The sequence below is a fragment of the Artemia franciscana genome, chromosome 15 (assembly GCF_032884065.1).
Source record: "Artemia franciscana chromosome 15, ASM3288406v1, whole genome shotgun sequence".
Taxonomy (NCBI): Eukaryota; Metazoa; Arthropoda; class Branchiopoda; order Anostraca; family Artemiidae; genus Artemia; species Artemia franciscana.
In genome coordinates this window covers 20,510,441-20,525,204 of record NC_088877.1, presented here as the reverse complement: position 1 = coordinate 20,525,204, position 14,764 = coordinate 20,510,441, and the positions used below count along the sequence as shown (strand labels likewise).

The following is a 14,764-nucleotide window of genomic DNA, read 5'->3' as shown; positions in this document are numbered from 1 at the left end:
GTCAACCTATCCTTCATTGTTAAAACCACTTTATAAGGTTTATAATAAAGCTAGAAACCTCATTAAGGAAGCTAACCCTTCAAGAGTTATCCCATTAATTGATCTAGAGTCACTGTATATTCTTTCGTGTGCATGTTTTACTTTTTCTCAGCTTCATGGTGACTCCCCCATCCCATAAGTGTTCACCCAACTTTCACCTCTGATTAGAATAAATATAATTTTTGCAATATTCAAGTTCCTTTTACTCCTTGTGTAAGGTCAGATTTGAATCTTTTAATTGCGAGTCATATTGTATGAAATAAGTTGCCCGAATCAGCTCGAAGGTGCCACTTATTCGGTTTGTTCAAAAAATATTATTGAAAATTCTTTAGCTTCTTAAAAGTTATTTTATCTATTTTTATATATGTATATGTGTCTATATATCTATATATATAAAAATAAGTTGTCTGTCTGTGGATGGATGGATGGATGGATGGATGGATGTGTCAGGTGACGTCACCTGAAAAAACTGGATTAGGTGACGTCAAAACTGAAAAAACTAAAAAAAGGCAAAAACTACAAAAAAAACTAAAAACTAATAAAAAAAATAAAAAAGCTAAAAAACTAAAAAAACTATAAAGGTAAAAACCAATAAAAAACTAAAAAAAAAACTGAAAAAACTAAAAAAAGGCAAAAACTACAAAAAAAACTAAAAACTAATAAAAAAAGTAAAAAAGCTAAAAAACTAAAAAAACTAAAAAAACTAAAAAAAGGTAAAAAACTAAAAAAAATAAAAAATAAAAAAAAACTAAAAAAAAGGAAAAAACTGAAAAATAAGCTAAAATAAAGGTAAAAACCAATAAAAAACTAAAAAAAAAAAGGAAAAAACTAATAAATGACGACACTCAAAGAGAAAGCGACCAGGACAAAAAACTAAAAAAAAAGGCAAAAACTACAAAAAAACTAAAAACTAATAAAAAAAATAAAAAAGCTAAAAAACTAAAAAAACTAAAAAAAGGTAAAAAACTAAAAAAACTAAAAACTAAAAAAAAACTAAAAAAGGTAAAAACTAAAAGAACTAAAAAAGAAAAAAATAAATGACGACACTCAAAGAGAAAGCGACCAGGACAAAAGGAATGTTCGATTAGCAATCAACAAAGCACCGGGACACAGGGAGTATAAATGACGACCAGGACACAAGTAAAAAAAAAAATTAACAAAACTAAAAAGAAGGTAAAAACTACAAAAAAACTAAAAAGAAAAAAAAACTAAAAACTAATAAAAAAACTAAAAAATCTAAAAATCTAAATAAACTAAAAAAGAAAAAAAAAGGAAAAAAATAAAGGAGAAAAACAAAACTAAAAAACGAATGTATATACAGACCGGTACACCGGGATACAAATGACGACCGGGACACAGGGAATATAAATAACGACCGGGACACAGGGACACAACTACAACGGGGACACCGGGGGAAACAGGGGGATATAAATGACGACCGGGACAAAAAAACTAAAAAGAAATAAAAACTAAAAACTAATAAAAAAAACTAAAAAATCTAAAAATCTAAATAAGCTAAAAAAGAAAAAAAAAGGAAAAAAATAAAGGAGAAAAACAAAACTAAAAAACGAATGTATATACAGACCGGGACACCGGGATACAAATGATGACCGGGACCCGGGACACAGGGAATATAAATGACGACCGGGACACAGGGACACAACTACAACGGGGACACCGGGGGAAACAGGGGGATAACCTGACAATCTATTTATATGCAAAGACAATGGGACAGCAAAGAATGTTGTATATTCGCAAGTTTTACGTAGTTAAAACCATATATATATATATATATCTATATTCACAGGTGGGACATAGGGACACAACTACAATGGCGCGTAACTATTATGGCGCGTAACGACTTACGCGCGCGGGGGGGCTTGGGGGGGGCGCGAAGCGCCCCCACCAACTAGGTGTTGGGGTGGCGCGAAGCGCCACCCCAACAGCTAGTATATATATATATATATATATATATATATATATATATATATATATCTATATATATAAAAATAAGTTGTCTGTGTGTGGATCTGTGGATCAGGTGACGTCATGTTTGTTCGCATATGACGTCTGAATTATTTCACACTAATACAAAAGAAGAAAAAAACTAAAAAAGGTAAAAACTACAAAAAAAAACTACAAAGAAAAAAAAACTAAAAAAGCTAAAAAACTAAAAAAAAACTAAAAAAAGGTAAAAATCTAATAACTAAAAAAAAACTGAAAAAAATAAAAAAAAGGCAAAAACTACAAAAAAAATAAAAACTAATAAAAAAACTAAAAAAGCTAAAAAACTAAAAAAACTAAAAAAAAACTAAAAAAAGGTAAAAAACAAAAAAAAACTAAAAACTAAAAAAGAAAAAAACTAAAAAAAGGAAAAAACTGAAAAATAAAAGAGAAAAAGAAAACTAAAAAAATATGAATAAATATATATAAAAATAAGTTGTTTGTGGGTTATGTCTGTCTGTCTGTCTGTCGAGTGACGTCGTGTTTGTCCGCATATGACGTCTGAATTATTTCACACTAATACAAAAGAAGAAAAAAAAACTAAAAAAGGTAAAAACTACAAAAAAAACTAAAAAGAAAAAAAACTAAAAAAGCTAAAAAACTAAAAAAAAACTAAAAAAAGGTAAAAAACGAAAAACTAAAAAAAAACTGAAAAAACTAAAAAAAGGCAAAAACTAAAAAAAAACTAAAAACTAATAAAAAAACTAAAAAAGCTAAAAAACTAAAAAAACTAAAAAAACTAAAAAAAGGTAAAAAACAAAAAAAAACTAAAAACTAAAAAAGAAAAAACTAAAAAAAAGGAAAAAACTGAAAAATAAGAGAAAAAGAAAACTAAAAAAATATTAATAAATATAAAAAATATAAATATAAATATAATACAAATTAGCAATCAACAAAGCACCAAGACACAAATGACGACCGGGACACAGGGAGTATAAATGACGACCAGGACATAAGTAAACAAAAAAACTAAAAAAACTAAAAAAATGGTAAAAACTACAAAAAAACTAAAAACTAATAAAAAAACTAAAAAATCTAAAAATCTAAATAAACTAAAAAAGAAAAAAAAGAAAAAAGGAAAAAAATAAAGGAGAAAAACAAAACTAAAAAACGAATTTATATACAGACCGGGACACCGGGATACAAATGACGACCGGGACACAGGGAATATAAATGACGACCGGGACACAGGGACACAACTACAATGGGGACGCCGGGGGGCACAGGGGGATATAAATGACGACCGGGACACCGGGACACAAGGAATATAAATGACGCCCGGGACACTCAAAGAGAAATCACAGACTGGAACACCGGGACACAAATGACGACCGGGACACAGGGAATATAAATGACGACCGGGACACAGGGACATAACTACAAAGGGGACGCCGGGGTGCACAGGGGGATATATAAATGACGATGGCGACTCAGGGAATGGTCGATTAGCAATCACCATCAACAAAGCTCAAGGGCAATCATTAGAATCATGAGGTATAGATCTGAATACGGATTGTTTTCCCATGGACCATTATATGTTGCATGTTCAAGAGTCGGTAAACCTGACAATCTATTTATATGCACAGACAATGGGACAGCAAAGAATGTTGTATATTCGCAAGTTTTACGTAGTTAAAAACATATATATATATATATATATATATATATATATATATATATATATATATATATATATATATATATATATCTATATTCACAGGTGGGACATAGGGACACAACTACAATGGCGCGTAACTAATATGGCGCGTAACGACTTACGCGCGCGGGGGGGCTTGGGGGGGGGGCGCGAAGCGCCCCCACCAACTAGGTGTTGGGGTGGCGCGAAGCGCCACCCCAACAGCTAGTATATATATATATATGAATATGTATGTATGTATATATATATATATATATTTCTTATTATTTCATCGGAGTCTATTTTATCTAATGATCTACTTAATTAATTTATTCTATTCAATCTATTAGTCTATTTAGCTTTGTTTTCCATAGTTTTTATTTTATTTATACTTTCTTTTCTTCTCCTTTTTGCTGTTCTCTCTGTCAGTAAGTTGATTATTAATTTTTTTTTTGCCTTCTTCTGTACAGGCCAAAGAGCCTGTGTGTTTCGTGACAAATAAAATCTTATCTTATCCTTTGATCACTTTTAACTCTTGAGAAGTGAACTGAGACTTTTGATTTCCAATAGAATGAACATCCCAACCCCCAAATTCATACATAAATCTTTTCCCTAAAAACCTTGTGTGTTAATGTTGGGTAACTAGCTTGCCTTACAGCCCTTGCCCCAGGAGGTGATAGTGGGGTTGTTAACCCCAGAGGCATGGTTGTGGGACCTTTAGACTATTTTGAAAGGTTAGGTTATGCATTTGGGAAAAAGGCGGTTAAGAGGGAGAGGCTGATTGTCCTCTGATTACCTTTGACTCTTCAAAATTGAACTCGAATTTCGATTTCCATTCGAATGAGCCTTCTCCAAAGTTTGTACGGCCATCCCTTCTATAAAATCCTTAGATTTTAATAATGGGTAACTTGCAATAACCTATAGGCCTTGCCCCGAGAACTGTGGGGGTTTTCGTTAATGACGTTTTATTGTTCGATTGGAAATTGAAAGTTTGAGCGCCCTTTTTAAAAGTTAAGTGATTGGAGGGCAACCAGCCCCACCCATCCCTGGGAAAAACACCTCCTGGGGAAAATATCTCTGGGAAACACCACCTCATCGAAAACACCCCCCCTCCCCTGGAAAATACCTTCCTCCGAAAAATGCCCCTTGCGGCATTTACTGTCAGGGAATTATAAATAATTTCTACATCCATCCTCCTCTCGTCTTTCCCCTAGAGGTAGTTCGTTTGGCATTAAAATACGCCCTTTGAGTTATCTCCGTCTCTCCCAAGCTGCAAAACAATCAGAGAACCCCATAGCAGAAGTTTATGTGCCTTTTTAAGTTTGTTAATTTGTCCATTACTTACAGATAGTGTTTGTTATTGGGAAACTTACGGACATTTTTCACGTGGGAGTTTTCTGAAGGGGGGAGTTTCTGGAAGATTTTCAATGAGAAGACCATTTTTGCAAGGAAGGAGGGGGAAAGTCTTAAGTGGCCCATACACCTCTTTGAATACGACCAACAGATAAATATTTTCTAATTATCCCAAAAAATCTTTTCTCGCACTTGGCGGTACATGGGCTTGCAGAAGGTAGCTCAGCGACGAAGACCACACTGTTTTCCATCACAAGCACCAACAAAAAGAAGAACAATAGGAATTTATTTTCGCAAGACAGTGGGAAACTAATTAGAATGAAGATTCTATTTAAGGAAATATTATTATTAATCTTAAGTCTGATCTCAATTATTTCTCGAACTACTTGCCTTATGCCTAGGTCATTCAAAACAAACTGATTCTTCGAAAATAAACTTAATCTATACACAAATTTAATTAAAAACGATCTTACAAAACATTATAAAATCCAATAGATATTAACACAGAAACTGTCACAAATATACCTTTGAGATCAGCAGCCAAAAAAGCAACATTAAAACTAAAAACTAGTTTTTAATCATTCTCTTTCATTTCATTGAATAGCCTTGTGTTATCTCAATTTATTTATCAGTTCTGGTTGAACTTCACTGAAGTTAGGATGCTGGGACTGTTAAAAAAAATATATTCATTTTATTTATATTGGTTGCATCTTGTTGTAAGTTTTTCTTTTTATTTATTTATGGTTTGCTGAGGACGGCCCTTGGACATAGGGCCGAAATATTCATTCTAATTAGTTTCCCACTGTCTTGCAAAATGAATTCCTTATTGTTCTTTTTGTTGTTGGTGTTTGTGGTAGCCCATTTACAAGAGAAACCTTTCTCACTTCCTAATTCATTTTTTTTTCCGGTAAGCACACTGATCATAATTACATAGACACTGTTACATAGCTAATAGTTCCACTCACCTTTTCCCATAGGGGGCAAAAAATGATGAAGGGATTGTTCTTGTCGGAGAATATTTCTCTCTTGTAAGGTCTCGCAGAGATTTTTTTGGAGCCGGAGCACGATACTATAAAAGAAATTATTGTCAAATACAAATTTACTTACTTTGACTAAAATGTCACCATTGTTTTTAAAAGCTCTAGACCCTAGAAGTTATTTTTCGATTTTTCCTAAAAACATTCGATTTGCCGTTTAATTTCCAGTACACTTTACAGAAATTCCTAGACTTGGTAGTTCCGGCGATTGCTCCCTTAAAATCGATGGATAGGAGTCTTATGACCAGATATACACAGTATCCAAAATAGGGACAGTTTTAACTTATATTGGATTTAAATTTATAGCCTGTAATAAAAAAAAGAAGAAAGAAACACGAAGGATTTTTAGGTTAGTCCTGTTCAAAGGCCTTACAGTACTTGACTTCAATGTCGGTAACATTACAATAGAAAAACCGAGACAACTCTAATTTATTGTCGACGGCAAGTATATAACTTTATGGAAGAGAAGGCCATAAAATACAGATCAGACGAACCAGAAATGATGCATTTTTCGCTCCAAAGATGCGATTTCCCATACATCTTGCTTAAAATTATAATACTCGTATATGCTGTACCGATTATTGTCCAGAAGGAAGAAAGTGTGGCTGTAAGCAGCTCTAAGTAGTGTTTGTAGTATAAGGTCTTTGATCCTGTCGAATGCAGTCAGTGGTGTCAATTGGGAAAGAGATGGGGACTTTTCCCCCTAATCTTTTTTGCGCCTCCTATATTTAAAAGAAAAACATTTTTAGGGGGTATTTCCATATTTGCATTCCCTTCTTTGGTATTTTTTACTGAAAAAATTAAAAAAGGGACAAGTTCACCCCTCCCTTAGATATTGAAAAGTACATTTCGTTTTGTCATGAAAACTTCTGTTGGCTTAGACTTCATTTGACAATAGCAATATTGAATCATATATACAGCAAGGATATCATATCTAAGATGACATATAGAAATATTCACTGTTAGTACTGTTTTATTAAAAACTTCAAGCCAAAAAAAAACACAACATAACAATTATTCCAGGAGATAAGCATCAGCTAACACATTTGCATACTATACTTTTAAGACTATTATACCTTGAATGGAAAGAAGCATTATTTTTTAATGGATTACAAAGGTCATTTAAGCAGGATGAGGCGTTCACCCATAAAACACGGAAGGGGATGATCCCAATCAGCGTTGCAATTAACTCGAGATCATTTTCCTTCCTCTTTATCTCTATTGTAGATATGGTATATCTGTCATTAAAAGTAATTATTTTCGGTGAGTGGGAATAAGATCCTTTGAGCCAGAGGTTCTCAAGCTATTTTATTTTTTGGAAAAACTGTAAATTCTCATTTGTGTGTATGCATGCCCTCCCATACCCTGTGAAACTGTCTAAGGTATATACGTGCTCAGGGGTAGGACTTGCAGCCTCGGGCTGCATACCTTAGGACTTTGACACATTGTGACTTAAAACTAAAGAATAACGCGATCATTATGCTAATGCATAATTAAAGAATCAAATATATACAAGCCTGCCGCGTGCAGAGTGCCAGGACCCTGGCGAAGCCCGTGCTCCCGGTACGCTCTATTTTTTACGCTCCGAAGTTCTTTCAATTAAGCACTAGATAAACTTCAGTGCAAAGAGTGAGAGGTTGAGGGACGGAAACCACCTCAAATATGGGATAATAAATGTTTGTTTTCAGTTTTAATGTTGCTCTTTACCTTCACTTGAAAACTTGTTGTTGTTTTTTTATTTAATAAAAGGCAAGTCCCACAAGATGGGCTTGCCTATCTATTTGTAATTATTGTAAACGACTTAATAAAAATAAATCTCATTTGAAATGCTTTATACTCCTATAGCTGAATTGCGTACAAAATTCTGTAAGCATTACGTGAAGAGTGAGGATTTATCGAAGACTAAAAAGAATTAAAAATCTAAAAATATTAAATATTAAATAGGTACTTTTCGTTTGGTCCAGACGGATTGCCAAAAGCCACAAACTTTGGCAATCTTTCAACCATTATCTGTAAAACATGGCCAAGTCATTTTATTTTCTTCCAATAAAGTCCTGGAAAGTGGTATCGAGCCACACTTTTTATGCAGTTTATTGCTTGATATATGGTCCAGTGTTTCCACTTGCAGCCCCTAAGAAATTTGGCGTGAAATCCTACGAATCCTGAAATATCCTGCTTCATGGCTCTGTAAATCGTGAAAAATATCCTGCTGAAAACTCTATTTGATAATATTTAAAGGACTGGTAATATTACTTCACAATTGAATTTAAGTATATGGTGCTTGTTTTATGAATTACTGAAGATTGGAGGGCAACTAGGCCCCCTCACACGCTCATTCTTGTTCCCAAAGTCACCGGATCAAACTTTTGAAATATCTATTTATACTTAAAAATCTGATTTTAACTATATAAGTTTCACCAAGTTTAGTCTTATCTATCAAAAGTTACGAACCTGAAAAAAAATGCCTTATTTTCGAAAAAGGGGGGAAACACCTCCCAACGGTCATAAAATCTTAATGAAAATCACACCATCAGATTAAGTGTATCAGAGAACCCTACCGAAGAGGTTTCAAGCTCCTATCTGCAAAACTGTGGAATTTTGTATTTTTTGCCAGAAGAAAGATCACGGATGTGCGTTTATTTGTTTGTTCGTTTTTTCCACGGATGATCGTATCCACCACTGACCCTAGAATATCGCGAGAGGGCTCATTCGAATGAAAATCAAAAGCTATAGTGCCCTTTTTAAGTGACCAAAAGATTGGAGGGCAACTAGGCCCCTTCCCACGCTCATTTTCCCCAAAGTCACCGGGTCAAAATTTTGAGATAGCCATTTTGTTCAGCATAGTAAAAAAAATCTAATGAATATGTCTCTGAGGATGATAATACCCCACAGTTCCCGTGGGAAGGGCTGCAAGTTATCAACTTTGCCCATTGTTTACATATAGTAATAGTTATTGGGAAGTATACAGACTTTTTCAGAGGTATTTTTTCTGGTGGGGGGTCAAGGTGAGGGAGTAACCTGGGAGAATCTTTCCATGGAGGATTTTTTTATCGGGGAAGAGCATTTTTCCATGAAGGGGGCACTGGATTTTCCCTACATTATTTAAAAAACGATCAGAAATTAAATAAAAAAAACAAGTTTTTTCAACTGTAAGTAAGGAGCGACATAAAAACTTATAATGAACAGAAATTATAAGATATATGAGGGGGTTCACCCCCTCGTCAATACTTCGTTCCTTACGAGGAAGTTTTTTTTAGTACTTTCAAAAGAGCTATTTATTCTAATTAAACGGCCTTTGGGATTCAAGGGTCATTCTTAAAGAATTGGAACAAAATTCGAATTTTAGAGTAAAGAGCGATGTATTGACGAGGGGGCGAACCCCCTCACGTAAGTAATAATTTCTGTTCGTTTTAAGTTTTAATGTTGCTCCTTACTCTCAGTTGAAAAAAAACTTTTTTTTTATTTTTTTTTATTTTATTTAATACTAAAAAGTACAACCTCTTCACACACGTTTATTCGTAGTCCAAGCGACCTAGTTTTCTTAACAATAATTTGAAACCTATTTTTGCACCGTGAACTTCCAAAACCTCCAAAATTCGTTCATTCCGCTAGCATTTTACCGGAAATATCCCAATCATTTGCTCTATTTAAGTCTAGGAGAGCTTAACCTTCCCATCTGATACCTAGTTTGCCCATAGCCTTTGCCGTGTTCCTTAGGACACAGTCCATAAAAATAATGCGTATAAACGAAAATGGAAACGAAACCTGCTTAATTCCTGATGCCACATCGAACCAACTACTAACTTCACTTCCTGCCTTAACCGCAGCAATATTATTTTTGCAATAAAACTAATCACTTATTGTACTAATCAGGCATACAATATAAGGATGGTATCTTCCTTAAGGTTTTTCTATTAGCTAAACCCACGGTATCGTAAAGGTCCTAGAATAGTTATAAAATATTCCTTGGCCCCCTTCGTTTTTTCTGGTCTAAATAAACTTCAATTTTTCCGGGTAGCGGGAAAAAAACAAAGTCATTTTTTTTTCTTTTAGTAAGTATGGATGTAAAAGCGTTTTTTATTTGTTTAAATATTTTTATTCAAGATAAAAAAAAACACATTTAATTGCACCGGCTTTCAACCTAAGAATTATTTTCTCAGAGTAAGGCACAGTTTGAGTGTTTTTTTTTCTACATTGACTAAGTTCGAGAGATTGGTTTTATATTATATCTTGGCTTTGATCTGCCTTTTATTTTTCTGCGTCCATGTTCATCAAGTTTAGCAAGTATGCCAAGACAAAAGTTATTTTTATAGTTATGGATAGTGTTTTTCCTTTGGATTTGTATGATTTTAAAACGCTGTGTCTTTCCATCCCGTTAGGATGACTAGACATCAATCGAGTCAGCGTCTTCCTTCTTGACGAAGCAGATGAGAATAATTCGTAGGAATCCGTTTTGCATTGGATAGCCCCCTTTTCCCTCAATACGTAAACGTGAATGCATCTTTGATGATAAGCACGCCAACATTCTGACACTGTGTGTAATGCTAGTCCTAGAACCAGCAACTAGGTAGACCCGACGAAAATCACACCATCAGATTCAGCGTATAAGAGAACCCTATTATGGAAGTTTCAAGCTCCTATCTACAAAAATGTGGAATTTCTATTTTTGCCAGAAGGCAGATCACGGATGCGTGTTTATTTGTTTGTTTGTTTTGTTTTTTTTTTCCCAGGGGTGATCGTATCGACCCAGTGGTCCTAGAATCTTGCGAGAGGGCTCATTCTAACGGAAATGAAAAGTTCTAGTGCTCTTTTTAAGTGACCAAAAAAATCGGAGGGCACCTAGGCGCCCTCCCACGCTAATTATTTTCCCAAAGTCAACCGGATAAAAATACTGAGATAGCCATTTTATTCAGTGTAGTCGAAAAGCCTTATAACTATGTCTTTGGGGACGACTTACTCCCCCACAGTCCCCGTGGGAGGGGCTACAAATGCTTATTGGGAAGTGTACAGACGTTTCAGGGGGATTTTTTGGTTGGGGGAGGGGTTGACAAGAGGGGGATATGTTGGGGGAACTTTCTATCGAGGAATTTGTCTTGGGGGAAGAAAATTTCCATGAAGGGAGCGCAGGATTTTCTAGCATTATTTAAAAAAAAACAATGAAAATATAAATATGAAAAGTTTTTTCAACTGGAAGTAAGGAGCAGCATTAAAACTTAAAACGAACAGAAATTACTACGCATATGAGGGGCTCACCTCCTAATACCTCGCTCTTTACGCTAAAGTATTTTTAGTGATTTCAACTATTTATTCTACGGCTTTTGTGATTCAGAGGTCATTCTTAATGAATTGGGACAAAATTTAATCTTTATTGTAAAGAGCGAGGTACTGACGAGGGGGTGAACCCCTCATATATGTATTAAAAATATGAGATTACAAAAGTTCGTTACTTAAGCTAATTTATAAGTTACTTCTATCTTTTACTAATAAAAACATTCACAAAAAATTAAAAGTTCTAGTTGCCTTTTTAAGTAACCAAAAAATTCGCAGGGCAACTAGGCTTCCTCCACCGTTCCTTTTTTTCTCAAAATCATTCGATCAAAACTATGAGAAAGCCATTTAGCCAAAAAAAAAATAAACTTGCAAATTTCGTGTTAATTATTCCTCTGCGGAGAGCCAAAATCAAAACATGCATTGATTCAAAAACGTTCAGAAATTAAATAAAAAAAACAAGTTTTTTTAGCTGAAAGTAAGGAGCGACATTAAAACTTAAAACGAACAGAAATCACTTCGTATATGAAAGGGGCTGCTTCCTCATCAACGCCCCGCTCTTTACGCTAAAGTTTTTTACTGTTTTAAAAAGCAGAGTTAAGAGAAAGAGTCAAACTTTAGCGTAAAGAGCGGGGCGTTGATGAGGAAGCAGCCCCTTTCATATACGAAGTAATTTCTTTTCGTTTTAAGTTTTAATGTCGCTCCTTACTTTCAGCTAAAAAAAACTTGTTTTTTTTATCAAATAAAGGAATGGGATTATTCTTCTCTAAAAAGAAAAACACTTGGAATTCGAAGCATTTTCCTTCTGTATAGAATACTCGTATTCTGTATGCAAAAAGAAATTATTACAAATTCCTCGTTGCACAATCACTTCCTTTTGCTACATCATGGTTGCAGCGGTAGCTGCAACCTAGTAAAGAGCAAACCACTGCCCATAGTGATCCGAAGTTAAAAATCGCGTTTAGAGAAAAAACACCTAGTGAAAAAAAATTTGCCATCTGATGCAGATTCACAAATGGTAACAAATATTTCCGTTTTTCTTAAAAATAAAAATTAATTGCGAAAAGAAATTTATGGTAATTAAAAAAAGCCTAAAAACCCTTAAAAATGTCGTCAGATCAAAATGGAAATTGTACCATTGGAATCAGCATGGTCGAAAACCTTGAATAGGGAAATTACAGTCCCCCTCCTTGAATAACAAGGAAAATCACTTCTTTGCATGGGGTAGCACTCTGTGTCTCCCGTTTTTTTTTTCTTCTTATTTTTTACCAGGGCTAACGAATGACCAGAACATCATAGATTTATTATCAGATTATTAGATTAACGACGCTTCTTGACTACTAAGGTCCCTGCGTCGGCCCTGCAGTGCATTGCTGCAGCATGATTCGATCTCTGGGTCCCGTATTACCAAGCTAAGGTCAAACCCACTGCGCCACCACAGGACTCATAATAGAAAGATGTTTACGGCTTATTTGAAATTAAAATTTCTAGTGCCTTTTTTAAGTGACTGAAAAGATTGGAGGGCAAATAGCCCCCCTCCCTAAAGGCCCCCTCCCCAAAGTCGTCCTATAAAATTTTCGAGAGTGCCATTTTGTTTAACATACTTCAAAGGTCCAATAAATATGGTTTTGATGATGATATGACCCTCCATAGTCCCTTGGGAAGGGCTGTGCGTGGTATCGAGCGTATCGGTAGCGAACCACATCCCATAGTAACCAAAAGTTTAAAAGACGCGTTTAGAAAAAAAAGCTACCTAGTGAAAAAATTGCCATCTGACACTGATTCAGGAATGGTAGCTATTATTTCAGTTCGTCCTAAAAGTAAAAGTTTATTGCTCAAAGAAATTTATGATGATTTCGAAAAAGTCTGAAACCCCTCAACAAATGGCTTCAGATCAAAATGAAAAGTATGCGACTGGAATCAGCATGGTCGAAAACTTTTGAAAGGAAATTACAGCCCTCTCTTTCAGCAACAAAGGAAAATCATTTTTCTTCTAGCCCCCCTAAAGGTCCCCTCCCCCAACAGTCATACAATCAAAAATTTTATTTTTTTTTTGTTCAAAATAGTTCAAAGATCCAATATCTATGTTTTTGGTGATGATATGACCCTCCATAGTCCTTGGGGAAAGGGATGTACGCTGTATCGGTACCGGACGTATCGATACCATGCGTATCAGTATGGGCGTGTTGTTATTGGGCGTATTCGTATGGCTGGTATCTTAGATAGATTTTTGGTAGCTCATATAAACGATATTGCTCATATTTACGTCCTTCCTATAAGCAAGTTCCAACTGGCAACCATCAGCAAGTTCCAAATGGCACTAAAAACGGCACTTTTCGTGCCGTGTTTCAGGTGGAAAAGCTGGGGCTAGCTGCCTACCAGAACTTTTTAGATTGACGTTTAATGGCTCATTTGAAAGCTGTTGCTCATACCCAAGTGATTTTTATCAATTCTACCATTCGTAAGTGTAATATAGCACTAAAAACAGGGGCATAGTTTCGTCAAAATCCTGGGGGGGCAAAGGTGGACCAAAATTTCCCACATCAAGTGAAAACGTCAGTGAGAAATGAAAAACTAGCCTTATAGTACCATTAATGCAAAGAAATACTGAAGAAAACTAACCCGTTTCTCTGAATTAAGCAGACTTATCTTAGTTTTGACAAGATTTTTGAAGAAACTAAATTTCAGCTGGAGGGGGGAAACTGGAGTCTGAGAGGTAAATTGAGGCCTGGAAGGGACAAATGTCCCTTGCCCCGTAGCAAATTACACCCCTAACTAAAAACAACACTTTTGTTGTCACTTCTTAAGTAGAAAAGCTTGGAAGTATAAAACAATATCATCATTGTTATAACTATGGTCCGGGACTCTTAATTGGAGGTTTGCAAGAACACTTCCCGTATGTTCCTCCTCCAAGAACCCTTAATAAGCTACGCAATAAAGGCACAAACAACAATATTTCAAATCAGTTTATTAGAGACATGGTTATGTTAGTACAGCGTTGGACTGCGATTACGAGTGTTTTGCGTTCGATTACTAATTGTTTTTGTTTTTTTTTCAATCATGGTTTTGTCCCCTTCTATATGATCGTTTCCAGATAATTTTACTATTTTTGTAAATGTAATGCACTCATTTTTTAAAGCATGTCCCGGGAAGGTATTTTGTCAAGCATTTTGATTAAAAGGGAATATAGGTCATCCAGTTCACGGTTTCCAACGACATTCTTAGTAGATTACTAAATCCAAACCCCAATGAATGGCGTAATTTTGTCAATATCCTGTTGGGGAGGGGGGTCAAAGTTGGATCTAATTTTCCCAAATCAAGTGAAAATGACAGAGAAAACTGAAAAACTAGCCATATAGTAATAAAAAAGGTAAAGAGGGGGGGGCAAACTAGGGTCTGGGGAAAAACTGTGGTCTGGGAGAGGTAG

General features: G+C 35.0%; 1 protein-coding gene across 7 annotated transcripts in view; it reads right to left on the bottom strand.

The window, feature by feature from the left end:
- The window catches only part of LOC136036160 (uncharacterized), a 91,786-nt gene that overhangs the window by 57,144 nt on the left and 19,878 nt on the right, over positions 1 to 14,764 (bottom strand). For all 7 annotated transcript variants that reach the window (XM_065718224.1, XM_065718226.1, XM_065718221.1 and 4 more), the window contains exon 3: positions 5,998 to 6,101. In XM_065718224.1, coding sequence (XP_065574296.1) covers positions 5,998 to 6,101 — 104 coding nt within the window. The remainder of the gene's footprint in view (positions 1 to 5,997; positions 6,102 to 14,764) is intronic.